At 38.6% G+C, this 27,965-nt stretch overlaps 3 protein-coding genes across 5 annotated transcripts in view; 2 read left to right on the plus strand and 1 right to left on the minus strand.

The window, feature by feature from the left end:
• Nucleotides 1–2,578, minus strand: part of atr (ATR serine/threonine kinase) — a 28,239-nt gene extending 25,661 nt beyond the window's left edge. For both annotated transcript variants that reach the window (XM_056257019.1, XM_056257017.1), the window contains exons 1-4: nucleotides 2,385–2,578; nucleotides 2,175–2,266; nucleotides 1,010–1,162; nucleotides 52–923 (exon numbers count right to left, since the gene is read on the minus strand). In XM_056257019.1, coding sequence (XP_056112994.1) covers nucleotides 52–923; nucleotides 1,010–1,162; nucleotides 2,175–2,266; nucleotides 2,385–2,440 — 1,173 coding nt within the window. In that variant the 5' untranslated portion in view covers nucleotides 2,441–2,578. The remainder of the gene's footprint in view (nucleotides 1–51; nucleotides 924–1,009; nucleotides 1,163–2,174; nucleotides 2,267–2,384) is intronic.
• A 958-nt stretch (nucleotides 2,579–3,536) lies between these two features.
• On the plus strand, nucleotides 3,537–8,114 carry zgc:110269 (probable flap endonuclease 1 homolog). Its single transcript, XM_056256964.1, has 11 exons — nucleotides 3,537–3,728; nucleotides 3,997–4,072; nucleotides 4,183–4,285; nucleotides 4,382–4,436; nucleotides 4,984–5,045; nucleotides 5,168–5,304; nucleotides 5,471–5,531; nucleotides 5,652–5,783; nucleotides 7,382–7,527; nucleotides 7,598–7,739; nucleotides 7,820–8,114. Exons 1-11 carry the CDS (start codon nucleotides 3,647–3,649, stop codon nucleotides 7,874–7,876), a joined length of 1,053 nt encoding a protein of 350 aa, XP_056112939.1. The 5' UTR covers nucleotides 3,537–3,646; the 3' UTR covers nucleotides 7,877–8,114.
• Nucleotides 8,115–15,133: 7,019 nt separating this feature from the next.
• On the plus strand, nucleotides 15,134–27,403 carry agfg1b (ArfGAP with FG repeats 1b). 2 transcript variants are annotated; one of them, XM_056257020.1, is made up of 12 exons: nucleotides 15,134–15,467; nucleotides 16,918–17,011; nucleotides 17,090–17,205; nucleotides 18,769–18,913; nucleotides 19,040–19,196; nucleotides 19,753–19,868; nucleotides 22,030–22,172; nucleotides 22,274–22,350; nucleotides 22,430–22,525; nucleotides 22,637–22,789; nucleotides 23,050–23,138; nucleotides 26,953–27,403. In XM_056257020.1, exons 1-12 carry the CDS (start codon nucleotides 15,301–15,303, stop codon nucleotides 27,010–27,012), a joined length of 1,413 nt encoding a protein of 470 aa, XP_056112995.1. In that variant the 5' UTR covers nucleotides 15,134–15,300; the 3' UTR covers nucleotides 27,013–27,403. The 2 variants fall into 2 exon arrangements, with proteins under 2 accessions (XP_056112995.1, XP_056112996.1); XM_056257021.1 differs by lacking the exon at nucleotides 19,753–19,868 and having other exon boundaries at nucleotides 19,040–19,195.
• Nucleotides 27,404–27,965: the final 562 nt, after the last annotated feature.

A 27,965-nucleotide genomic window follows, 5' to 3' on the forward strand; every position in this document is an offset into this window, starting at 1 on the left:
AATAGAATTTTTTTTTTTTTTTTTGGATACATTTTTCCTTTGATCATTTACCTCCTCCTGGTCCTGGGTTCCAATGGTCTTAATAAGAGCTTTGCAAATGGCTGCAACTCTGTCTTTCCGGATCTGCACTGCACACTCGTATCCGGGAGGAACAAAGTTGAGGACAAAGCAGAAGACTTCGCAAAGTGTAGCTTTCACCTCCATTACCTTCAACTGCTCAAGTGCCCCGCCAACCACCAGTTTCTCAAGCCTCTCCATCAGCATGTTCAGATGGACTCTCTCAAACCTGCCGTGAGTGCCTTCCTCTGTCAGGAAAACACACTGGGAGAGCTTCTGGAAATCCTTGCCAAAAGACTTGAGCTCTGACTCCTCAAAAGCAGGCAATGAGTCCAGGAGATGCAAATAAGCAGAGAAAAATGGCTGCGAATGGTCTTCAGGGAAACCTCCTAGAGTCACAATGCGAGTTAAAAGCACCATAGACACTGCCTTGAGCCTCGGGCTCCCATTAGACAGCATGAGGCAAGTAGAGTTCCATATGATGCCCACTTCTCTTGGGAAGAAAATGCCCTGCAAAATATCTGTCAGCACTGTTAATGAAGTTACTAACAGCATCTGAGCTGAGGCACATGAGGACAGCTGAAGGATGGTAGGGGTCAGGTAAACAGCAGACTCTGCAGACCTGATGGAGAAGCGTTCCACCACCACTGGCCATTGTGGAGACGGTCTGACCATGAAATTCTTATGCACTAGATCTTGCATTAAACAAATTAGCTCTGTGGAAAACAGCCCAAAAAGTACTGGACCCTTGGCTCTGAAAAGGTGAAGCAAGGAACAGATGACTGACGAGATCTTCATGTGAAGATCTTCGCATTCTGGGCAAGCAGCAATTCGCAAGAGACGGTTGATGATCCATTTACTGAAATCTATGAAGGGAGAAGGAAGGCAGACAATTTAAGCTAAATGTAATTGTGTAGAACTTATATATATATATTAAACTATATCAACTTACCAGTGCAGCTGTTCTCTGAGTTTTTGAAGTGATCAGAAAGACACGCTGGGTTTATGAACATTAATGTGGAGGATTTAATAATGTGCTGGACAAAGTCCAGCAGCATCACACATGCTGGCTCAAAACTGGTCTTCTTACATAACTCCAGAGCAACTAAAACGTGAGAGAGATTAAAAACATTAGACTATGTAAACACCTCAAACATTACTGTACTAAAAACTGACAGTGGAAAGGGATGAAGAGACATTTCCAACAAGTTTAAATATTGTTAACTTGTTTTAAAGGGCTTGTTTAATCACACAAAAATAAAAAATTATATCATTATTTACTCTCACCCTCATGTCATTCCAAAACTCTATGATTTTTTTATGCAGTAGAACATAAGATAAGATTCTGAGAAATGTCTCAGTGTTTTTGTTTGTTTGTCCATACAATTGAAGTGAAGGGTCACCAAAACTTTGAATCCTTAAAATCTTCTTTAGTGTTCTTCAGAAAGTCATACAAGTTTGTAACGACATGAGGGTGAGTAAATGATGATAAGTTTATATATGATGATATATATTAAAATATATATGATATTTATACACATATATATATATTGTTTTTTTTTTATATTTAAACTTGAAATGAAAATATATTTTGAATCAAAGTTCTCTAAAAACTTAAAAGCTATGAGTATATATAATGTCCCAAATTATACTATGCTATACACTACAGACTTGAACGATGCACTAGATGTAATCTACCATCTAGTGTATGAATTGTTTTGTGTTTTAGCCGTTCAGTTCAAAACAATGATATCAGAAGAATCCATTGTAAACTATGGAGAACATTTATGTTACAATAACACAGAACTTCATCAGTAATGGGAAGAAAAGGAATGCCTTATTTTCAATTTATGCTATTGTATTAATATATTTATTTAATGTAATATATACTTACATATTACATAATCTATTCTAGAGGGCTTCACATTAACAGTTTTCACTACAATTCTTCAACCAAGTGAAGTCAACCACCAGATATTTGCCTTAGATTCATTTAGCATGGTTTGAAACAACATGAAGGTGAGTAAACAATGACAGAATTTTGAGATGTTCTCATAAAAAAGACTTTTGACGTAACAACAACACAAATATCCAAGATGCAATGCATTTGTCCTTACCGACATCAACATCTGTCAGTATCCTGTCAATGAACTGACACAGTATCTGACGTGGTTTCTGCACAGCCTGGTTGTACTCAACTGAACTGGCACTGGGAAAGACATAAAAGGCTTTGTATGAGCTTTATTTTAAAATATTTATGTTGAGGACACCTGTCAGGAGTATTTAACTAGAGAATATCTATCGCAATTAGCAGCCATTGATGTTACCTGGCTAGTTCTTGCAATGCAGGAATCATTGCTGACATCTCTAGTCCTTGCTCCATCTTTACTTGCTGAATGTTCTTTTATTATATACAAAGAAATGTTTAGGCCGAGTTGACCTAATAAAATATTTAGTCAAACACTTTGACTCGCTCTGACATCCTCTTCTTTCACACAAGCATCACTTTCAAAACCTATGTTCAAAACTATTCTCGCACGCTAGCCCGTCTACGGCAAACGAGTTGGGTCATTTTGTTTGCAGACTTTGCAGTCGCGGACATTATGTAGCTAACGTTACGTAGATACGCATTCGACCGCTCCAGACACGTCGGCACGCCCGCCATCTTGGAACGGTCAACGTGTAGTCACTCACATTAGAATCAATGATTGATGCCACTAACTTTTTTTAAAGATTTAAACTTGAAATGAATACATATTTTGAATGTATTGCGTTCTCTAAAAACGTAAAAGCTATAAGAACATATTAGGAGGTTAGAACAGTGGCTGGCACTTAATCTGGACTGAAATTCTGAAGGACCCTGGAGTATTGTTGTATTTTTATGGTATGATTTTTTTTTCAAGCATTTAATAAAATAAAATAAAACAGATAATAATAATAATTATTATTATTAATATTAATAAAACATTGTGCACATAATGTGAAACCTCTAATTCCCGAAGAAATGGGATAAAATTTCACAGGTGAGAATGGGTTTGGTTTGGGTTTTTACATGATAAAAAGGTTTTGGATATTACAGGTTTTTACTATGGTAAACTTTTTAATGCCGTGTTAGCTGACGCCTCAGTCTTGTATTGTGTTAGTTTAGCAAAATCATTGCAGATACAGATATTTATATGTGTCTATTAAAGTCCCCCTGTAGTCAATCATTTTATCCTAAAACCTATCTTTGATCACCAAAATGGCATATTTAAAAAAAATCTTCAGGCTTTAAAATAGCTTAATGTAAACACCCTTGCCTCATTTAGTGGTTCTGGATATGCAAATTAGCCCCGCCTGCACTCACATGTGTATTTTTGCCAGTCTTTTTTATTCCATATGGAAACAGCCGCTAATGAGGATTCTATTTACAGATTCTATGGTCGCGAAAAGAGTTGGTGACGTCAAGTAGCGGTGGCCAATCAGCACTATGTTACCATGGCAACCACGTGAGCTCTGCGACCATGCGGAAATGAAGATGTGTGATGAAGGACAATAACATCTGTCCTACCCACCAACACGATTAGAGTAAAAACATTTTTAATTTAAAATGGGGATTACAAAGTTAGCGCATTTAATTCATTTTGACGCTCCAGCGTCAATGCGCAACAAAGAGATCGGTGATTATTCGGGTAAGATCAATGCATTACAGTTAAATTGTAACAGAAAAGACTATTGGGGAAACCGTAGTAAAAAATTAATATAAGTTACAATAATGTTTTGTCATGTATAAACGAGATAAAACAGTAAGAAAAGCAATTTACAGGCCAAAAAATGTATCTCGAATGTTCAGAGTTCGATTGGTATTAACGTTAGTTGTCATCTAAGTTACTCAAAAATCTTTTTGTTCTGTTATGTTTGCCTAAAATCTGTAACACCTGTCATGTTTCTGTGATCCAGGAAAGATTATCGCACTAGATACATCTATTGTGGTGAATCAGTTTCGCACAGCTCTCCCCAGCCATCTGAAGCTAAGGTTTGAATAAAAATGAATTGTCTGTTCTCTTTTGTAAATCTTGTGATCTTCTATCATGTGTGTGTGTGTGTTTTATCTTATCTTACAAATATGAACATCTGATGTTGCAGCCCTCTCACAGGCTTGTTTTACCGCACTCTTACTTTCCTGGAGCATGACATCAAGCCTGTCTTTGTACTTGATGGCAGACCGCCCAGTCAAAAGAGAGCCGTGGTGAGAAGATGTGTTCTAATAAAATTATTGAATAATTACATACATAAAATCTCAAACCAGTTATGTGTTTAATAATATATATTTGAATTCCTCTAGCTGGAGAAAAGAGCTCAAATCACTGGCTATAACAGCTTGCAGAGCTCCAACACAGGTGTGTGGCGATATAAACATGACGGTTTAAAAGTTTGGGGTCAGGAAGGTTTTTTCAAGTCTCTTTTAAAAGAATGATCACCAAGGCTGCGTTTATTTGATCCAAAATACAATAAAAGCAGTGATATTGTGAAATATGATTAGAATTTTAAATAACTTTTTTATGAATAATGTTTTTAATTTTATTCCTGTGACTTCAATGCTGAATTTTCAGCATCATTACTCCAGTCTTCAGTGTCACATGATCCTTCAGAAATCATTATAATATGATGATTTGGTTCCATAAGAAACATTTCTTATTATTATTATCAATGTTGAAAACAGTTGAGCTGCTTAATGTTTTTGTGGAAACTAATACATTTTTTTCAGGATTTTCTGATGAACAGGAAGCTCAAAATAACAGCATTTATTTGAAATAGAAAACGTTCTTAATATATCTTAAAGTCTAACATAACTATATTGTATAGTTTCATGTTGTTTCTACTCATCACTATTCCCAATTTGCTGGCGACTATGATATTTATGCGCATTGTTTTGCACTTTTTTAGGGTCCAACTTTAAACAAGACTGCCTACGTCTCCTAAAGCTCATGGGTGTGCCGTGTATCCAGGTTTTTTATTTTTTTTATTTTGTGTCCTATTTAAATTAGTTAGCATTATACAAATAACTACTCTATCATATGAATTTGAGGTGTTCTTGTTTGACTTATTTTGACATCACTTTGAATGTCAGGCTCCAGGTGAAGCAGAGGCACTGTGTGCCCACCTGGTCAAAAGTGGCACAGTTAATGCTGTAGCCTCAGAGGACATGGACACACTGGCATTCGGAGGGACTGTTCTTCTTCGACAGCTCAATGCAAAGAGAGACAGGTGAGATTAAAGTCAAATTATTTTCCCACTCTGATTATAGATTTTGCATTCAATGTTACATTGTACAGTAAGGCATTTCAACACTTCTGTAGAAAGACATTTTAATTTTGCATTAAAATACAGCAATAGCTATCATGGTTTTGTTCTTAAATCATTGCTCTCACAGTGAGGTGACAGAGTACTCCTTACCAAATCTATTGAAAGCTCTACAGCTGACATATGAACAGGTAAAACATTCAGAATTTCAGATTATTCATTGATTTGCCTTCTTTTTCTTTTTTGGTAAGGCACTCTTTTAACACCAAAAGAGTGTTTGTTTAATTAATCTTTCTGTGTCTCTTTCCTAGTTTGTTGACCTGTGTATCTTGCTGGGCTGTGACTACTGTGATAAGATTGGGGGTCTTGGGCCGAGTCGGGCATTGAAGCTTGTTAAACAACATCATACAATAGAGGGTGTGATGGAACATGTCAACAAAAAGGTACTTGTTTGGAAAAATAATCTTATAAACCAAATAAATCAAGCCCTGCTAAAGTAAACATGAAATGGAAATTGGGATCGTCTTTTCTTCCCTATTATCATAGGTGGAGGGTAAACCAACTAGATGCGCTTCCTCCTCAAAAACACATTTAATTAGAAAGTCATGAAATATTTTCAAATTCTGTCATTAAATACTCACTCTCATGTCGTTCCAAACCCGTAAGACCTTCGTTCATCTTCGGAATACAAATAAAGATATTTTTGATGAAATCCGAGAGCTTTCTGACCCCTTATAGACTGCAATGTTATTACCACTTTCAAGGCCCAGAAAGGTAGTAAAGACATCGTTAAAATAGTCCATATGACTACAGAGGTTCAACATTAATGTTATGAAGCGACAGAAAACTTTTACATTCGCAAACCACTATAATTTAAACAGAAAAGCAAGCATACTGTAATGTGTGATTTGACATATATCAACACTCAAAGAACATCTCTGAAAAGCTGTCACTCATCACTATGTTAAGCAGTCTAAATGTATTTATATGTAATCTGTGGAAGGCGTAGGACCACAAAATGTACGTTCAATCATTGTATTCGATCAAAATCGAATGTTCCCTGTCATTCAACGTGTGTTGGATTTGCGAGGGTGCAGTACAAAAACTCTGGCATTTTGTGCAGTGAGTGGATTCTAACTCAGACATGTCTGATTGGCCATTGCGTTCAAGAAATCAACAGATACAGTCATGTTAAAAAAAAAGGACACCCTTTTGAATTCTATGGTTTTATGATGACATGACTGTATGTCTGTGATTGGATACATCTGCACAATACATTGTAAATTGAAACCTTTGCCCTTCTCAAGAGTACAAACACCAAATTCTGTTTCGACCAATATGCTATTATTATTACTATGGAGAAAAATGATCCTAATGGTTGAGGAGATTGAGTTCCTTGAAAAGCGCTATATAAATGTAACTAACTAATTAATTAATTAGACCTGCCATTATGGGCAGCACTTCCCCCTAAAAGCAATCAGAAGCAGCAGCAGTCAGTGTTTTGAGTGAGAAAATTCCACTCTAGTCTCAAGTCCGTGGCCAGGGGAAGGCTAAGCCTTGGTCAGCCGTACACACGCTCCTCTTATGTCTATTATAATTTATATCTGAGTGAAATGGCTTCTTGAACAAGAAGAAGTGTAGGAGAGGGATTTTGTCCATCTGTAAATTATTGGATCATTGTCGTCAGTATTATTGCGCTCATGTCATTAATGAAGAGATGTAATTGCAAGAGGGTTGCGAAATAAATGTTTTCGAGTAAAGATTTTTTTAAAACTGCATAGATAAATCATCTATAATATACACTGCACCTTTCCTTAAAAAATAAGAATTGTCCATTATGATTTCATGGTGACTTTGAAGCTGATCTCACTAGAAGGCAGCGTTCTGATAGTTTTGTCATGACTTATTACCCCTCATTTGCTTTCTACAATATGATTTTCATTTATCTGTGGAACACAAAAATAGATGTAAAGCAGAATGTTCAGGCTGCCGTTTTTTTTAAACCATAAATTAAGGCGACTTTGGCTGTCAATTCTTACAGACACACCCTATCCCTCCAAACTGGCAGTACAAGGATGCCCGGAAGCTGTTTTTTGAAACACCACAAATTGACGACCCTGTTCTGGCCTGGAGTGAGCCTGATGAAGAGGGACTGGTGCAGTTCCTGTGCAAGGAGAAGCCTTTGAAGTATGTCTCTATGTTCTGATGTTTAATAGTATCTGAGATTTGGGTATGTGACCCTATTCACTCTTTTAAGGGAGGAAAGGGTGCGGGGACGCATGAAGAAGTTTCGCGAGTCTCTCTTAAAGAGAAGGAAGCAGAGGGAGGTGGATGAGAAAATGGGCCTAACTAGACAGTCACGACTTGAAGATTATTTCCCTGCAACACGAAGGAGAAAGGTTAGATATCAGTTTAGAAGTATTGTAAATCGATTGATTGCTTGAACATTGTAACAAACAGTCTTGACTTCTTTATCTAGGCTGAATCTGCAGCTGTGGGAGGATCCAGTGGGAGAAAACGATCAAAAATTGAATAAGACGGACCATTTTTAATCTTGGATCTTAAAGCATTGATCAAACCATCATGTGGACAGAAGAGTTAAAAGTATAATGGCATCGATCTATTTTAGATATTTTAGTATTTTATTATGTTCAAATGGCAAAATAATGTAAAACAAGTGCCAAGAAAGGGTATAATTTTAAATAATGCTTGTAACTTTTATGTTTGGGAGCCTGTATTAAATTACAGTAAACCTCTTTTTATTTCTAAATGTATACTGTGCTTTATGATATATTATTATAGTATTATACGATACTAGTGTAGCTGGTGTTTAATGTGGTTAATATCTTATTGCCTATAGATACATATTGAGAGAGAGAGAGAGAGAGAGAGAGAGAGAGAGAGAGAGAGAGAGAGAGAGAGAGAGATTTTTTGATTTTTAACCACACTTTTATTAGGTCAGTGACAAAAATCTATCATTGCATCCTCTCAAACACAATCAACACAGCAAAACGCTCAAAGTTAAATCCCCCTCAAACACAGCACAACAAACTTCATTGAAACACCACTGCAATATAAAGGTTCCCAAATATTGCATCTCCTTGTAATACTTAAACTCGACTCAAATCCTAGATCTAATAAATGCCTTAAAGTCCCACTCCGATCATATTTTGAGCTATTTGTAAACATTCCCAGTGGTCTTTAAATTATGATTATGCCATTTTTAGCCAAACTCACAAAACCTGTGCCGTTTTCTGGGACTTTGCTTCAGCAGAGCGGCAGTAGCTCATTAGCAATTCGCCTCTGCGTTGTGGGCGGAGCCGTTGGCACGGAGATGACCCTCCCCCTCCCCGTTGCTGAGAGCTCTGTCTCTCCCGCTAGCTTACACCCCCAACCTGTCATTACCGGTGCAACAAAAATTGAGAGCAATATTGGAGCTATCCAGCCGTACAGTGCGTTTTCGTTTTAAAATGCATAACTTTTGCAACGATTATGCGCTCCTGCCGTCCACATTACTGACCCTCGGCCTCGAAAACGGAGACTGACCCCTTCAGTCGAGTCCGATGCAAGACACGCAGGTGACGCAACCCATAGCAACGAGTCATGGCAACGACAGCTCAAACCGACAGAAACATACAAGTAAACGTGAATTTGTCACATTGTCATGTTAATTATAATCAAATGCATTTTGTTTTATTGAAAACAATATTATCATTGATATTTGTTTGAGAGGGGCACTTTCGATTAATTTTAACAAGCTTGTGGCCCCGCCCAGTGGAGTTACTACGTCACAACTCCAGTCTATTTTGAACGGCATTTTAGCGTCTGCTACTGATTCACAGCCATTTGAATGTAGAAATACTCAGAAATACAACTTTGAGCTTATTTTTCTCAAGATATGTCCTCTAACATAAGAAAAATGCCACAAGAACATGTTAACACCTAGAAAAACATTATTTTCATCGGAGTGGGTCTTTAAACAACAGTACACTATCCTGGCAATGCATATTTTGAATCATGTTTTTCCTTGAAATATACATTGCCATTTTTGCTTGGCCAACTATAAAGTTTATCAACTGCCATTTGAATCTCTGATTGCGGTTGTATCCTGCCCCATAGATGAAAACCTTTGGTGTGAAACTTTCCTTAAAACCCCAAAACAATTTTTCTAGTAAATCAAAAAGTGGTTTCAGCCTATTACATTCCAGAAAACAATGATAAATAGTTTCTCTGAAACCACAAAAAACACAACCTTCATTGACATTTGGGTTAATGATTGAAACAAAAGCATTCACAGCAACAGCCCCCTTCAGGATTCTCCACTGAAGATCTCCCGATTTTTTCATCAATGGTGGTTTATAGAAGGCCCTCCAATGTGGTTTAACTTCGTCCCCTACATCAAACTTCTCTCTCCAGACATTATCCATTTTCTCACACAGTGTTGACTTGTACAATATTTTAACAAAACATTTATACATCACTTTTCCACTCAATTCACCTAATAGTAAATCCTGAAGTCCATTCAAATTTAACAAAATACCAGACATCTCCTTTAAATCTGGTGTAATCCAGTGCTTGGGAAAAGGGTCTCTCTTATCAGGAAGCAAAAACCCTTCCTTATATCTTTCAAGAAGTAACAACTCCTCTGCTGCCAGTTTTTTTCTCCATAAGTCCATGATTGTGGATGTTTGTCGCATAGATTTTTGTCCTAATAACGCCGCCACCGCCGTAACATCCTTTACTCATGACTCATCTTTACCGTCTGTGTGTCACACAGTCTCTGAGAAAGATTTGGTACTTGATCTGTTATGTCCAAACGGGCCCCCTTGACTAGAGGCTCCTCCAACAACCAGAACAGAGAGTTTGCATTTTCTGGTCTTTTAATGATGAAAGATCCCCAAACTTTGAACAATCCAAGGTAAAATGAAGATAGTCCACTCAAATGTAGCTTTTTGATATCCATGAGGAACAAAGCAGTATCTAGTCCAAGTCCATCCACTCTGTGAAGAATGCTTTTTACAACTTCTCTCCATACCACATCCACTGAGCCTGTTAGAAACTTCTGGATGAACTGTAATCGTAATGTTGCGTATCTGCTTGCTAGAGACACCAACCCTTGTCCTCCCTCCTCCAATGGCAAAAAAGCACACTTTGAGGGACCCAGTGCATCTTGTCCCAGAAGAAGTCCACCAATATTCTTTGCAACCGTGCTAATAGTCCAATGGGAGGTTCAACACAAGAGAGCTTATGCCACATAGTTGATGCTATTAAATTGTTCAATATTAATACTCTCCCTCTAAAAGACAGCTGGGAATGAATCCATCTCCATTTCTTTAGTCTGCCTTCCACTTTTTCTGTAATCCCATCCCAATTTTTCTGTTGCACAGATATTTCTCCAAGATGCACTCCCAAATACTTAAGACCCCCTTTCTTCCACATCAACCCACCAGGTAAAACTGGTAAGCCATTCTTCCATTTACCTCTAATCAGTGCATCACTTTTCTCCCAGTTCACTCTTGCAGCAGAAATTACACCAAATTCATTAACAGTAGACTCCAAATTAATAACATCTTTTTTCCCATTAATTAAAATCATCACATCATCCGCATAAGCTGAAATTTGATGTTGAACACTATGAACATTCCCTAATTTAAAACCTTCAATACAAGAACGCAGCTCATTGGTTCAATTGCCAGGGAATATAACATTCCGGAGAGAGCACATCCCTGACTTATACCTCTCCCAATTTCAAAAGGGGCACTTAAACCACCATTGATCTTTAGTACGCTCTCAATGTCTTTATATAGTACTTGAATCATTCCCCTAAAAGTGGACCCAAAGCCAAAAGCATCAAGCGTATTCCAGAGGTATTAATGCTCTATTCGATCAAAGGCTTTTTCTTGATCTATTGAAATAAAGCCCATGTCCAGATCATGATAACCAGAGACATCCAGCATATCTCTGATAAAAGTTATGTTATCCATAATGGACCTTCCGGGTATACAATAAGTCTGATCAGGATGAACCACTTGCCCCATCACATCTTTTAATCTATTGGCCAAAACCTTTGAAAAAATCTTTAAGTCTGTACATAATAAACTTACAGGTCGCCAATTCTTAATTTCCTGTAAGTCACCTTTCTTAGGCAACAAAGTGACCACTGCCCTCCTACAACTTAGAGGGAGTGAACCCACAACCAAACTTTCATTTAGAACATCCAAAAGGTCCTTGCCCATCACTCCCCAAAAGGCCTTATAAAACTCCACGGAGAGACCATCAATACCTGGTGCTTTACCAGTCTTCATGTCTTTTAAAGCATTTAAAAGCTCCTGCTCTGTAAGAGACCCATCAAGTTTTACTACATTGTCCTGTGCAATATTTGGCAAGCCATCATAAAATTTGGCAGAGAGCTCCTCATTCTCTTCATATTCACTCCTATATAACTCAGCATAGAATTGTACGGCCCCTTTCCTGATACTTGCGGGCTCTTTCAATTCCTGCCCATTTTCTGTTCGAATAGAGTGAATATATCGCCTCTGCCCATTTTTTCGTTCTAGGCCAAAAAAAAAACCTTGATGGGGCATCAATTTGTGTGAGCATCTGGTAGCGTGATCTAACCAGAGCCCCTTGTGTCTTCATACCCAGCAGGTCTGTAAGAAATGACTTTTTAGACTTAAGAGCATCAAGACATTTTTGTTCCCCAGTAACTTCAAACAACTTTTGCAATTCAATAATCTGAGATTCAAGTTTTCTCATTGAGTGTGTAATATCTCGAGAGACATTGAAAGCGTACTGCTGACATAAAGCTTTTATTTCAACTTTCCCACAATCCCACCACTGTCTTAAATCCTTAAAACAATTTTTCCTACTTTTAAAAATGCCCCAAAAATTACAGAACACATCTCTAAAATTCATATCATCCAACAAAGATGCATTGAAATTCCAATAAGCACTCTTTATTTTAACATTTGCTATAAACACTTCACACAAAACCAAACAGTGATCCGAGAACCCAACTGGAGTAATAACACACTTTTTGACAATATTAAAATGATATCTAGAACAATAAAACCTATCAAGCCTGGCCATAGAAATAGCATTATCTCTGGAGTGTGTCCATGTGTACTGCCTATTGTTATGGTTCAATTCTCTCCACACATCACATAAACTGTGTTTCAATCAATTCACGGATTACACGACTTGAAGCAGTGTGAGGTTCCAAATGATTCATATCAAGAACATGATTTTCAGTACAATTAAAATCCCCCCCCCCCCCCCCAAAAAAAGATAATCATCAGAATTACAATTTTGTAAAAAAAACACTGACATTATTAAATAACACAATTCTTTCAGTACCATTTGTGGAAGCATATATATTAAGAAAAACAAAATTAAACTTTTCAAATTTTGCTTGCAGGATTAAAAGCCTACCAGGTATCATTTGCTTTATTTGACATGAAATTGGCAAAAAACTTTTTGCAAAAAGAATGGCCACTCCGCCTGTGACTGAGCTCAGATGTGTGAGGTACACCTGCCCTTGCCATTCTTTCCTCCAGTCAATTTCATTCAAGCAGTCACTGTGTGTTTCCTGTATGAACATTACATCTACACCCTTCTGACTAATTAACTCAAACAAAAGTGCTCTTTTTTGAATATCTAGCACCATTCAAGTTAAGGGTGCCCACTTTTATTGCACTCATTTGATTGCATAAATTTAAACAACATACAGAAACACACAATAACTTAAGAAAGAGACACCTATGTAGTTTCAAATCCATCTTCAATCTTTAATTCCAATTTCACTTTAGAAACAAATTTCTTCAGTCTATATATCTCCTGTACTGTGAATCGTTCTTCACCTTCTCCCCTCATTAACATCACGGCTGATTCAATGAATGCTTTCCGATCAGGAAAGTAATCTACAACCTGGACATTCTTCATATTCTTTGTCTTTTGTAAGAAACTTCTCAATTTTACAAAAGAATAGAGAGAGAGAGAGAGAGAGAGAGAGAGAGAGAGAGAGAGAGAGAGAGAGAGAGAGAGAGAGAGAGAGAGAGAGAGAGAGAGAGAGAGAGAGAGAGAGAGAGAGAGAGAGAGAGAGAGAGAGAGAGAGAGAGAGAGAGAGAGAGAGAGAGAGAGAGAGAGAGAGAGAGAGAGAGAGAGAGAGAGAGTGAGTGAGTGAGTGAGTGAGTGAGTGAGTGAGTGAGTGAGTGAGTGAGTGAGTGAGTGAGTGAGTGAGTGAGTGAGTGAGTGAGTGAGTGAGTGAGTGAGTGAGTGAGTGAGTGAGTGAGTGAGTGAGTGAGTGAGTGAGTGAGTGAGTGAGTGAGTGAGTGAGTGAGTGAGTGAGTGAGTGAGTGAGTGTGAGTCAGTCAGTCAGTCAGTCAGTCAGTCAGTCAGTCAGTCAGTCAGTCAGTCAGTCAGTCAGTCAGTCAGTCAGTCAGTCAGTCAGTCAGTCAGTCAGTCAGTCAGTCAGTCAGTCAGTCAGTCAGTCAGTCAGTCAGTCAGTCAGTCAGTCAGTCAGTCAGTCAGTCAGTCAGTCAGTCAGTCAGTCAAGTCATCTTCATTTATATAGCGCTTTTAACAATGAATTGTTTCAAAGCAGCTTTACAGAGATAAACATATAATTTAAGGTAACAGATTGTTTTGGCGTTATAGCGGTTCTTGAATAATGTTACTTCCAGCTAAAGTTAACTTTGATTGATTCACCTCCGTCGAAATGATCAGACTTTAAACGCGAACCTGTGATTAACGCTGACGGCGTTCACATGCTCATTCAGAATTCTATAGTTATGTGCTTTTTAAAATATGTGCGCAGGTTTGTAATTCATTCAACCCAGCCTAAACAAACTACTTTTCTTGCCTATAAATTTTGATACAGAATTTTGTTTTATTTTATCATTTCGGGGTACGCGAGCCGGAATTCACAGCGCTTTATCTAAGAGTGAGTGAGTGAGTGAGTGAGTGAGTGAGTGCTTTGTATTTGTGTATATGTATATGATACATCTAAAAACTACAAAGTACCAAGCTAATATCATGTTTTTTGGACATGGTAACTTGGTAATGTCATGGTTTTTTTTAGCTTTGCAATACCATGGTAATCTTTAAAGTACCTAGGGATACCATATTCTGTAGATACCATGATGTATGAATATGGGAATCATTCAGGGCCATAATACATAAGAAAGCACCATTTTACCATGTTTTTAGTCAGGATACCATAGTGACACAAAAACATGGCTTTTCTGTTCCTATGAAGTTTCATTGTGTGTTATTTAACCCTCTGGTGGTCTTTTCGATTTTTAACAATTTATCCTTCATCGGAATGGTACTTTGTATATGAACGCACACACACACACACACACACACACACACACACACACACACACACACACACACACAACTGTGGAAGTGATTAAAAAAGGCTAAATGGTCTTAAATACTGCAGGTTGAAGATACTAAATAGTTGTCTAGTATTAAAGTAAAAAAATATGAGTATTTCTAATATTAAAGAACAAATATTGACACAAAGTATAGAACATGCTTTTCTTTAAAAACTGCTTATTTTCTTTGGCCTCTTTTGCACTGAGGAACACATGTCTGACCCCTAAGCGAGTGCCATGATGTAAATACCGTGAAACATGAATGTGGACATCAGGGTGTCAGTCAGGCTCTCGTTCACAATTAAATATTCATACACTCATATTACCATGCATATTACTCATGTTTTTGACCATGTTCCATACAGTAGAGGCGTTTCTCTCCGGTGCAGTAGATGGCAGCATTGAAATGTATGGCCTTTAGCGCTCCACATCAGTCCAGTGAAGAACAGGACGTTTATGGCTATTCCTGGCAGTCCTATGTGGAACGATTTTCCAGCGCTGCCGGGTGTGTTTATGCACTAGACTTACTTATAACCTCCAGCTTCACCTGCCCTAGACCCGAAAGCTTTATAATTTCGTGATGGCGGCGAGTGCCAAGCGAAAACAGGAGGAGAAACACTTGAAGATGCTTCGGGAGATGACCAGCCTGCCTCCTAATAGGAAATGCTTTGATTGCGATCAGCGCGGCCCGACCTACGCCAACATGACAGTGGGCTCGTTTGTGTGCACCACCTGTTCCGGAATACTGTAAGTTTATAACGAGGCCCCTCATATTCACACAGATGGTGAACGAACTTGTTTTTTTCTCAAGAGTCTGTATGGCATTGGGCAGACGCCTAACAACCCCTCCCATCTGAAAGATCATCTGCAGAATGTGTCCCAGCTGTCTCTAACATCATCATAACATCAGCTCTCACAAAAATAGCACGAGATTCAGAGCCAGAACAGCCGAACTTCACGATCCGTTTTTAAATAAGACGGTGTGACGTTTGTGCCATATGGCTAAAATTGTGTGTGTGTTCATAAATTACTGTGTCAATGTGTGACACACCCATGTTTAAACATTACAGCTGCTTATGCATAAAATATGTTCATAACTAGATAAACTGAAACAAATGAGTGGTATTCAACTTGCAGACAATGCCACTAGTGAAAATGATGGTATGATGTTGTGGTGCTGAGATTTGGGCCCCAGGTAGTGCACACGGGGTCTCAGTTCATTGGCTGGTAAGATGATGTCTCTATGACATTTTGGTGCAGAGTTATGACAGGGGCCAACAGTGACCACCAGAGGGCTTTGGGGCTCCACACTGGAACCTAGATTTACAGTACTAAGTCAAAAGAGCCACCCCTGATGTCAATGTCCTTATGACGTTATGGTTCCGAAATATGACTAAATATGACAGGGGCTCCACAAGGGCCTCCGGGGACCCCCAGAGGGCTGTGGGCCTCCACAGGACCTCAATTTAAGGTCCTAAGTCTAAAGCGCCACCCCTGATGTCAATGTCATTATGACATTCTGGTGCCAAGAATCAATATAACTGAATATGACAGGGGCACCACAAGAGCCTCGGGGGGCCCCCAGAGGGCTGTGTGACTCCACATGTGGTCTCAATTTAAGGTTCTAAGTCAAAAGTGCCGCCCCTGATGTCAGTGTCCTTATGACATTATGGTGCCGAAATATATCTATGACGGGGGCCCTCATAGGGCTTTGGGGCTCCACAGGACTTCAATTTAAGGTCCTAAGTCAAAAGAGCCAACCTCGATGTCAGTGTCTTTATGACATTCTGTTGCCGAAATATGACTGAGTATGACAGGGGCCCCGAACAGAGCCGCAGGGGTCTGAACACTGCTAGTACACTGCCTTGAGTCAATTATAATGATTAAAATGTATAACAATGTATTTTACATTTTAATATTCATAAAATAAATTATAATTAATTATTATTATTTTTTAATCTGCCGGCAAAAATCGAAATATAATCATTTAGAAAAGTCATAGAACATTTTTCTTCAAATTCCATAAATTGAGGTATCATATGTGCTTATAGTGAAAATACTTTTTGTCCAGAAGAATAACAAATATAAGCACCACTAATAATGTACGACTGGCAGAATTAGAGATCGCCAACTTCTCAGAGTTTAGTCTCGTCTCTGTGACCAGTCCGTGATGTTTGTCATTTGATTTGTATCCCAGACGAGGCATCAACCCTCCACACAGAGTGAAGTCCATTTCTATGACAACTTTCACCCAACAGGAAATCGAGTTCTTACAAAAACACAGCAATGAGGTACAATACGCTTTAACACATTACAGTCTATGAACATACTGAGGCTCCTCTAAGTATCCTCTCTTTTTTTGTGCTCAGGTCTGCAAACACATCTGGCTGGGGTTGTATGATGACAAGAGCTCTGTGATCCCAGATTTCCGTGAACCTCAGAAAGTCAAAGAGTTTCTTCAGGAGAAATATGAGAAGAAAAGATGGTAAGGAGTCTCTGGTCAGATACATCCTCCTTTTGTGACATGTGTTTCTCTGTAGCATGTTGTTTTTTGCTTTGTGCACATGTCTTATGTGCCAAATGCTTTTGAGATCATGCATTTCAGGTGGCATTATTGCTATTGTAGTGCAATAAAGCTGTTCATTTTCATACTGAGGTTCTTCAATAAATTCTGATGGAAATCTCATCTGTGGAATCAGGAAATTACACTAAAATACAAAATCTATACTGACTCGTCTCAGTAAAGGCAAAAAGAAATCTAAATCCGCATTGAACCTTCACACTATCTGCCAGCCCACAGACCAAAAATGCCTTAGAAAAAATAAATGACTCCCAACGCAGTTACTTATGAATTTACATACTGTAAATAAAATAATTGTTACTCACAGCATGTACACTACCAGTCAAAAGCTTGGGGTCAGTACTTTCTTTGTTTGGTGGTTTGAAAGAAATGAATACTTTTAAGGATGCATTAAATTGATCAAAAGTGACAGTAAAGACATTTTATAATGTTACAAAAGATTTCTATTTCAAATAAATGCTTCATTATTCATCCAAAGAATCCTGAAAAAATATATATATATGATGGTTTCCACAAAAATCTGTTTTCAGCATTGATTGATAATAATAATAAGGCCAAATCCGCATTTCAGAATGATTTCTGAAGGATCATGTGACACTGAAGACTGGAGTAATGATGCTGAAAATCTGAAAATACAGCTTTGACATCACAGGAATAAACTACATTTTAAAATATATTCAAATAGACAATTTTAAATTGTAATAATATTTCACAATATACATTTTTTTCTGTATTTTTTATCAAGTAAATGCAGCCTCAGTGAGGCTTACCAACAGTTCCTCCAATCCCCCCAGTCTGAGAACCTCTAAATTTGGCATGAAGCGGAAGTTGTGATTAGTCTTTTCTTCCCTATTGTGAAGTATATCCAAGTGAAACGGCTTTTTTAACAAGAAAAAATGTAGAACAGAACCTGATTTTGTCCATCAGGAATTGATTGAATGATTGTGGTTTGCTATTGCTGTGATGTCATGTGAGTGACAGGTCTGTAAACACATCATCAGAGAAGAGGGAGGGTTATTCTGTTATTTTGATTAAATGAGTGTACATGGATTAAAAAAAATATTAATGATGTGCAGAGATAAATCATTCATAATAAATATTGCAATATTCCATAAAAAAAAGAAAAAGACTTGTCAGCATTTTCAGTTCATGAGTTCCCTCTGGTGTTTCTAATGGGATTTTAGAACGGTGGATTTCAGTTTAAGAGTAGTCCTCAAATAAGTGCAACATAAGAGACTCATTTCAAAAACATCAAAACATCTTGATGGGTAATGTATGACTGTGTAAATTATGTTGTAGAACAAAGCCCTTCAAGTCATGTTAACCATGCACAGACTTGTTTTACTCATAAATCAAAAACCTCTATTCTAAAAACTCATTATAAAGTCCCAAGGGAGCCCATGGCAAGTTAGCCTTCCGGCTTCCTACAAATTGACAGCTTTATTATTGTGCCACCGTCATTTGCAGGTATGTTCCCCCAGAACAAGCCAGGGTGATAGCTTCTGTGCAGGCCTCAATATCTGGTTCATCTGCTAGCAGTACCAGTAGCACCCCAGAGGTTCTTCCCCAGCCCCTCAAAACCCTGCATCTTACCAAGACTCCGTCTAACCAGGTAACTACACACAACCACCTACACATTTGTGCTTTCATTCGGAACCACAGAACAGTTATTTCTTCTCCGTGGAATCAGGTTGTGCCCTGCTTTTCTCTTCATGCCTTCCCCACGTTTCTGTCTCAGTCCCCAGTAACCAGTCGTGTCCAGGCCCAGTCTGCAGGCCAGGAGAAGAAGTTTGACCTCCTCTCTGACTTGGGTGGAGATATTTTTGCTGCCCCTCAAGCTCAAACTGCCAGCTCCTCAAACTTTGCTAATTTTGCACATTTTAACAGGCCCTCAGGTAACCATTAAGATTTTTAATAGATTGACAGCTCTAATTTGCATAAGTAATTTAGATGCCAGTCGAAAGTTCCTTTAATTGTTTTGTCACTACTAATCATCTTATGTCACATAGCTTTTTGTCATTTATTTAAAGGGATAGTACACCCAAAAATGAAAATTCTGTGAAAATTTGTTTTCTCACTTTCAATTTGTTTCAAACCTGTCTGACTTTCTTTCTTCTGTGGAACACAAAAGATACATAGAATTTATTTATTTTTCATGCAATGAAAGTTTGTGGGATCCGATGTTGTTTTGGACCCCACTGACTTTCCTTATGTGAATAAAAACAGATGATGTCAGAAAATGAGGACATAATTTTAATTTGTGGATGAACAATCCCTTTAAATGTCATTTCAACTACCCTACTCTACAACCATTTGTGAATGAAGTCAGTCAGCTCTGTTTGCTTTTGATTGCCTACATTTATGTCAGAACCATGATTTCAGACTGTCACTTTTATTTTCCTCATGAGTCCTGTTCATTAATTTATTTTGTTCACCCTGTGCCATCTGTAGCACAAAATAATTCCACCACAGAGTTTGCCAATTTTGATTCCTTTGGAAACGCCAGTGTACCGTCACATTTTGGCACATCACCCCCCTCAAAGCCTTCCCTTCAACAACCCCACACAGGTACCACACCCTGCCCCATCTATTGTGTATTATGTTCACGTGTAATTCTATTTCCTGTCATGGTTGTTACAGAATGTTATTGGCTTAATATCACCTCTGTTGCTGCTGGCTTACTTTAACAGTACTGTACCAATCATTTAAGGAAAGACAATGGGTAAAAGAAATTACACTTATTGTTTTGTCCTCATCTTTTAATTTATTTAAATTTAAAAAGAAAAGAAAAAAATATTGAAAAGAAAACCTAGGAGTTTGACAACTTAAATTTATTATTTCTTTGGAGAAAAATATTTTAAGGTCATGTGGTGCAACCAACATGCAGGAGTAAAACACAAATCATAATAATAACAGGAAACAGATAATTATATCCTCGAGAGAAGCCCTACATACCTTCATGAGTCATAACTGACAAATCAAGATTAGTTCACGTTATAAAATGCGGTGCGACCCACATAATCATTACTTTAAAAATATATATAAATTGTGTACACCAGTGTTATTTTATTATTATTTATTTTATATATACTATTATAGTATTTATTCATATTTTAAATAGTTTTTTAATATATATTTTTAGTTAGTGTTCGTAATTTTGTTGTGCTTTTGTTATTTGTATTAGTTTTTGATTTTCAGTATTTCAATAAAGCTTTAATTTATTTTTATTTCATTTATAGTTTTAGTAATTTTAGTACTTAAACTTATGTATTTAACTTGTAATTTTCGTTTGTATTTTAAGTTTTTGATCTAATATTTATGTTTGACTTTGAGTTACCAAAAGAAAATTTTTGATCAGTTAAGTTTTAGTTAAAAATAACAACATTGTATTCCATGTGTAAGGAAAATATGTATTACTTTTTACTCGATTGATAGACCACATGAAGTTTGAGTGAAAATGGTATAAAATCCATTCAAAACCAACCTGAATACAAAGAGTACATATCTAAGAAAATGCTAGTCTAAACTAGATTTTTAAAATATCTCTCCTTTGTTATTATGGACACACTTTTTTGTTGTTGACCCTTATGCATTGTTAATACGTGAGAATATGTGTGATTATATTACCCTGTACAGTCTTTGCATTGGCTACCTGTGCGTTATAGAATTGATTTTATTGGTTTTAAAGTCTCTAAACGGTTTAGCACCCTCATGCCTCTCTGAACTGTTGATAGATCATCACCCAGCGCAAGCTCTTAGGTCTGACAATGAGGCTTTTAGGTCCTGTATACACCTGGTATAAAGATGCGTTTTGGTCGATCGGATCATAAGTGGACGATGCTAAATACAGGTTTAAACAGGGTCTAAAATGTTTTGAGCTTGTCCACTTTCAACCATTTTCAGAAGTAGTCAAACGCATTTGACGGAATTGCTTTCGTAGTGTAAACGCTCATGTGGTCGAATGCGTTCAGCCACGAAAGACCGCATACTCTCTGGCGACTGACCTAATGTGTAAACATTATGGGAAGCGCACCAGCCAGGCGGGATTTAAACTTGGTCCGATGGAGAGTTTAGTTTGAAGTCGAAAAACATACCAAGCACAATGTTCTCTCACCATTCCTGATTTCTAACACACACTCACAGCGTTCGGCTTGGGTTTGCGTCTGTCAGAGTTCATATGTTAATTGTGCAAGCTTATTTTATCTATTAGATCGAAAGATCTGAATACATTTACCTGCCCATAGACCCTCCCCTCGAAGAAATCAGGACAGAAGTTGTTGAAAGTGGACAAAAGAGATGGATTAAAACACCAGGGGTAAACTGGTATGTCTCCCTCATCTACTTGTGATCTGACCAAAACACATCTTAATACCAGGTGTAAACAGAGCCTTAATTCTTCCAAAAACCGTAGCCCCTCCAAAACTTTGGAACAACCTCCCAATTCAAATCAGAACTGCCCCAACATGACCCGTTTAAATCGAAGATAAATCGTTCCTATTTCACCAGGCTTACATTCTGTGATTTGATACTTTACTCTTTTATGCTCTGTTTGTCCACTTGTGACTTTGTGCCTGCCTGAATGCATTTCATGGTTATGTTTGTTACTTGTGTCCTCTCGTACAGCACATTGGTCAACAGCAGTTGTTTTTAATTGTGCTTTATAAATTGAATTGAATTAATTCAATAAGTCTTGAGTATAAATTTAAGCTCTAACCCTTATGCGATTCTGGAGGAGGCATGTCCATTCCTCCACAACCCAATGTGGCCCCTGCCCCGCCTCTGAGCAGTTTATCGAGAGGGGACCGTTACGCGGCCCTAGCTGAGCTTGACAGTGTCCTCAGTTCCACCGTTACCAGTGGGAGCGCACAAGGGTGAGAGACCACTGCATTACTTACCGTATATTCTCTGCACAGTCCACCTTGCTTTTAGGCTGTTCATGTACATGTTTTTGTGTGTTAATGCACTACCAAAGTGTGTATGGAGGTGTCCCAGGAGCTGCTGCACCTCCAGCTCAGCCAGGAATACCCAACATGCAACAGGGTTTTGCAGGTGGAACTTTTAAGATTCGTTTAAGTAAGTTTTTAACATGTAAGTCTTTTAAACTGACTCGAGACTTTTGATCGTGCAGCCGCTCCCTCCACAAACCCATTCGTGGCTGCTGGAATGGTTCAGGAGCCCATGTCTACAAATCCATTCCAAACCAATGGGAGAGCAGCCGCCTCAGGTAAAACCTCGCTTTGGTCGAGATCAGCATGCTCGTTATGTGTGTGTCCATTCAAGGAATGAGCAGATGAAACATGCTACTCCTCCTCTGGTCTCCTTTTATTTACTTTAGCCTCATTTGGCACTGGCTCCATGAGCATGCCAGCAGGCTTTGGGAACGCAACCAGTTTCTGCCTGCCAACCAGTTTTAGTGGGACTTTCCAGCAGCAATTCCCTGGCCAAGGTCCCTTTCCCCCACCTGCAGCCTACCACCAACAGCCCAATGGTATGTGAGACTATATTTGTGTTTTCGTGAGTGCGTGGTGGCCCAAACCCCCAGTGGCTTATGCCTTCCTTTATGCATACTCATGAGAAAGGCTGTTTGTGTATTGTATTAAGCATCAACTCTTTTTGCTTTTCCTGCTTTTAATGTGAGTTTTGGTGTTGCATGTGTTGGAGTAGCAGGTTCAGTGCTTTAGCATTGAGGTCAGTCTTTAATGTAACACACCTGCTCCATGGCCTTTCATCTTTTATGGTCCTCCTCAGGGGGGTTTCCAGCCTACGGACAGGCCAAACCTATGGGCAACTATGGGCAGCAGGTCACAGGACCTGGGATCTCCAGCAACCCATTCATGGTAAGCAAGCCAGTTGCTATGAAGTAAATACTAAGTATGAAGGATATTCTTTATTTATTGCTTTAAAAGCAGTGGGTTTCAATCTGACTTGAAGGCCCCCTCTGGCAATTTGTTTATTTTTTGTGGCTTTTAGTATGAATATGTTAGCCTTATGGTTATTTATAAGCTAGTGTGCTCCAAAACAATGACAAAATTTGCTTTTAGAAGATATAAGCGTTCAAAATGTACAGACTCTCTCTTACGCCAATATGGATCAACGATTTTTATGACATCACCCTGCCCTTTAGATTTTCTGTCCAATCAAATGCTCTCTAGAATCTGAAGTGTCCCGCCACCTACATTATAAATAGATGCTGAAGCTGCAGCTGAAATCAGTCACTTGTTCACACAATTACTATTTTCTATATGGTGAATGGCACATAATGCACTATATGGGGATAGGGAACGATTCAGACAGTTTAAATGTGCTTTCCATTGGGGCAAATGAAGTTTGGTTTTGCGTTAGTATCACTCGAACTAACATCAATTACACACTTTTCAAACTACACGTCCTCCTCAGCATGATTATGTTCACCGTTATGCTTTAGTAACCGTTTCATTTTAAAGGGGAACTTGGCAACTCTAGCCATTTCTTCGCTGATTTTCACTTTTGTTGTCGCATGTTTTCTCATCGAGCTCCCCCTACAGCTGTGCGGCATATATTTTAACAACACTGTCATAAAAAAACTCACTTGCAGCACCTTCCTCCCACTTTCTACCGCTGCTTATGTGCATTTGTTATTATCGGAGCCGGCCAACTTTATCGTGTGGAGCTATGTCTACCGAGGTGGGTAATGCATCATACGGTGAACGTGATTTCACCAAGTACCACATGTTCCTGGATCAACATCTTTGTTGATCCTGGATCAACTTTCCAATCAACCAATCAGATTTGAGGGACAATTTTACAGTTTATGTCAAGTTTAGGCTTAGAACAAGGGTGAAGTACTTAAACATCAGTGTTATTCACCTATCATCACCCTCTGATTTTAGGGAAAAGTTATGGGTAGGGGTAGGTTTAGGGGTAGGGATTGCGTAAGGACTACATTTTGGGACAGGAATGTTGATCCAGGATAAACAAAATATGCTTGGCAAAATCACGGTGACCTACATCATACACAGTATCATAGAATTATGTCGAATTGCCATAATGCAGTTTGTGTTTCTCGCTCGTTCTCGCTTCTCACGAGACTTCCTATTTCCAACTTACCGGTACGTTAGTCCCGATGTTGCAAGGTTGGTTTTCCGCCTGGGAACGCTGGGGGGAGCGGGGAAAGTCACCATTCTCTCCAGAACAGGTTATTGAACCATTCAAATGATTTCTAAACGGTTTTATTAAAGGGATACTCCACCAGTTTTTCTTATTAAACTATGTTATTCCATTAACTAAGACGAGTTGATACATACCTCTCTCGTCTCAGTGCGTGCACTATATCGCTCTGTATTGCCGCAAAACTATGTTAGCACTTAGCTTAGCCCATGCATTAAATATGGGCCAAGCAGAGAAGCGACCAAACACTTCCACGTTTTCCCTATGTAAACACAGTTACTCGAGTAGTGTAACTTGACCTGGGCTGGTGACACAAAATAAACCGTTGCGCTTTTTTTGTAAGCGTTTAAAATTGATGACTATATTGTATGGCGGAATACCATAACAAGTGCTTTTGAGCACTTCGACTTGGCGCAATAATATCTTCACTCGTGAAAAGTCCCGGCTCCCGCTTCCTCTCCCCCTCCCTCTGACATTTCCGTCAATACAACCAACGTGACATGCGCCGGTAGTAGTAGTTCGAGCGGAGTTGACGAAGTAACAGGTTGTTGGAAGCTAGTTAGCTTAGTTAGCATTCTAAACAGCACAGGCTCTCAATTTCGGTCGGCATCTGTTCGCAACAGTCACACTTGCACCACCAATTGCTGTTTGCCCGTGGTCTTTCGCCAGCTCCGGTCTGTTCTGGATCATATCTTTCTTGCCTCTCACGGTCCATAAGAGCTAATTCCTCCTCCGTGTACTCGGGTTCAAACAGATATGGCTCTGGGTCTTCTACAAAGAAGTCATAATCATCTACAAAGTCCGCCATTGCAAATGATCTGCAGTTTGCTAATAGCACAGCACAGGTAGTAAAAGTCACGTTGGTTGTATTGACGGAAATGTCAGAGGGAGGGGGAGAGGAAGCGGGAGCCGGGACTTTTCACGAGTGAAGATATTATTGCGCCAAGTCGAAGTGCTCAAAAGCACTTGTTATGGTATTCCGCCATACAATATAGTCATCAATTTTAAACGCTTAGAAAAGCGCAACGGTTTATTTTGTGTCACCAGCCCAGGTCAAGTTACACTACTCGAGTAACTGTGTTTACATAGGGAAAACGTGGAAGTGTTTGGTCGCTTCTCTGCTTGGCCCATATTTAATGCATGGGCTAAGCTAAGTGCTAACATAGTTTTGCGGCAATACAGAGCGATATAGTGCACGCACTGAGACGAGAGAGGTATGTATCAACTCGTCTTAGTTAATGGAATAACATAGTTTAATAAGAAAAACTGGTGGAGTATCCCTTTTAGTTGAAATAGTTGCCAAGTTCCCCTTAAAATTTAAAAGGTGAATCTATTAGACTGGCTGTCATATGCTGCCATAAGCTGTCAAACCGCGGAGTTCAACGCGGAGTTCAACGGCTCTGGCTGAGCTGTGATATGAACGAAATGCTATTGGATATTTTTTAAAAGGGGAGGAGCTGTTCGATATGTCCCGCCCTGTCTTCCCGTTTCAGTGGAAATTGTCACATGTTGAAAAATCAGCGCATTTTATTTCGTATTTACTCATTCATTTAGTAAAATCCTCAAGTAACGCCAAGTGTGCCATCCTCAAAACAAGTTAAAACAAAAACAAAAAACACCTTTAATACAGACCCAGATTAAGACCTCTGATTAACCAGCTGTACATATGCGAATCTGCATCTTTATGCAGGGGAAAAAGCTCAAGCACCTTTTCTTGCTCTTTTACTGTAATGATGAAATACATTTGATGAAATATGTATAAAATTCCATCTTAACACGTTTGTAAGACCAGGGTATGTGATTTGTGTATGAGTTTTTTCAGTTGTTCCTACATTTCAATCACAAACCCATGCATATGCACGGTTAGTGAATGAGACCCATTGTTTACTTAGAACGATTTACATCTAGTTTATTTGGTGTAATTGATTCAGAATCAAGTGTTTTCTACCTTAATTGGGTTTGTTTGGGTGTGTATTAAGGCATATTTAGGCATGTCACTGATCCCACTCCCCCTCAGAAAAAAATAAAGGTTATTAATTTACATATTTTGTTATAAAATTAAATGTTAGATGCTGTACTGCCATTTATTGATGTGGATCATCACGATTGTCTCTGATTTTTATGTGACCATCATTAATTCCTTACAAAAAAAGAAGCAACTTGGTTCTCACTCAGGGTTTTTAGTTGACACCATTCAGATGACACTTCACAAAAAGACATTTAGCACCAAACTACTGAATGCACCTTTAATGTCTTAATGGCAGTCTGACTCTTAATGATTTTTACATCTATTGTAATTAATATTAGGCTGCATTAAACATGATTCGTCTGTTCTCAAGTCTTCTCATCCACAATTATCATGATCATTTGAAGTAGAATTAACTTGATGTATATAATGTGCTCCTAAATCTGCAAAGTTGTTGCTGGATGGCAGAAATTATGAATCAAACCTTTAGAACAATGTTTCTTTATCCACTCTCATGCTTACGTTTGTTTTCTCTTCAGGGTGGAGGCCCGGCGGGACCGTACCCAACAGGAGGTTCCTCCACAAACCCCTTTCTCTAAAGCGCTTTCCACCACATTTCAGCTGCATCATGCACACATTCCGCATCACCAATGCTCTAAAACATTGTCTTCAAGAATCTGAAAGTATTCAGGTTTTGTATTTACTGCACTGAGTCTGTGACATTTCTAGAGAAAGAGCTGTGGATACGCAGGTGATGGTCTTCCCCACCCACCGGTGTGTTCTGGACAAAAATCCACGGTTGTCCCACCTCATTTATGCCTTCAGCTCAATAAGTAATGTTTTATGCCTAGAAAGTAAGCTCCTTGTGCATATCAGCATTTGTAATCCTTTTAAAAACATGTTATTCACAAAGAGAAACTGATGGAAACAGCAGAACACAATGGTGTCTAGGGATGCTGTGATTGGCTGTACAAACAACTTCAGTTTGTCCTTAGCACCTGCTCTAGCAGAAATGTTTCGTTCAGTCGTGGCGAAAACACATTGTGAGGAATAGACGCCGCTAATCGCCTCAAGGAGGTAAGAAAACATGGTTTGGATTAAAACCTGACACCTATTGTAAAGGCAGAGGAGCTCAGCACAACATAAAGCAGGTGTCTACAGCACAAACGGGCCGAGTAGATGTAAGTGGTAGAGAACGCCTTTCTATGATCTCCCCTCGGGGAGCACCTTGGGAAATTGGCAGGTCTGACCTGCGGTGTTCTCCGTCGATGGATTTTTGACCACATCAAAAGTTACCGTTAAAGGAATACAAGTTAATGTGTACATATATAAATATATGTATAAAATATTAAATGATTTTTAACTACTGTGTTACATGCGCCTGTTTGTGCTTTTTTTTTACACTTCATTGAGCAAAGCTAGAGTTTTTAGTTCTCAATTATTGAATGTGATCACGTATGAATAATTTGAGGAAATTAATCCTTTTTTTTTTTTGTATTCAAGTTTTTATCTCCCACCCTAGTACACATACTGTATTAGACGCTCTTTAAAA

Source organism: Rhinichthys klamathensis, unplaced genomic scaffold, assembly GCF_029890125.1.
Source record: "Rhinichthys klamathensis goyatoka isolate OS25496 unplaced genomic scaffold, OSU_Roscu_1.1 h1tg000134l_1, whole genome shotgun sequence".
Taxonomy (NCBI): domain Eukaryota; kingdom Metazoa; phylum Chordata; class Actinopteri; order Cypriniformes; family Leuciscidae; genus Rhinichthys; species Rhinichthys klamathensis.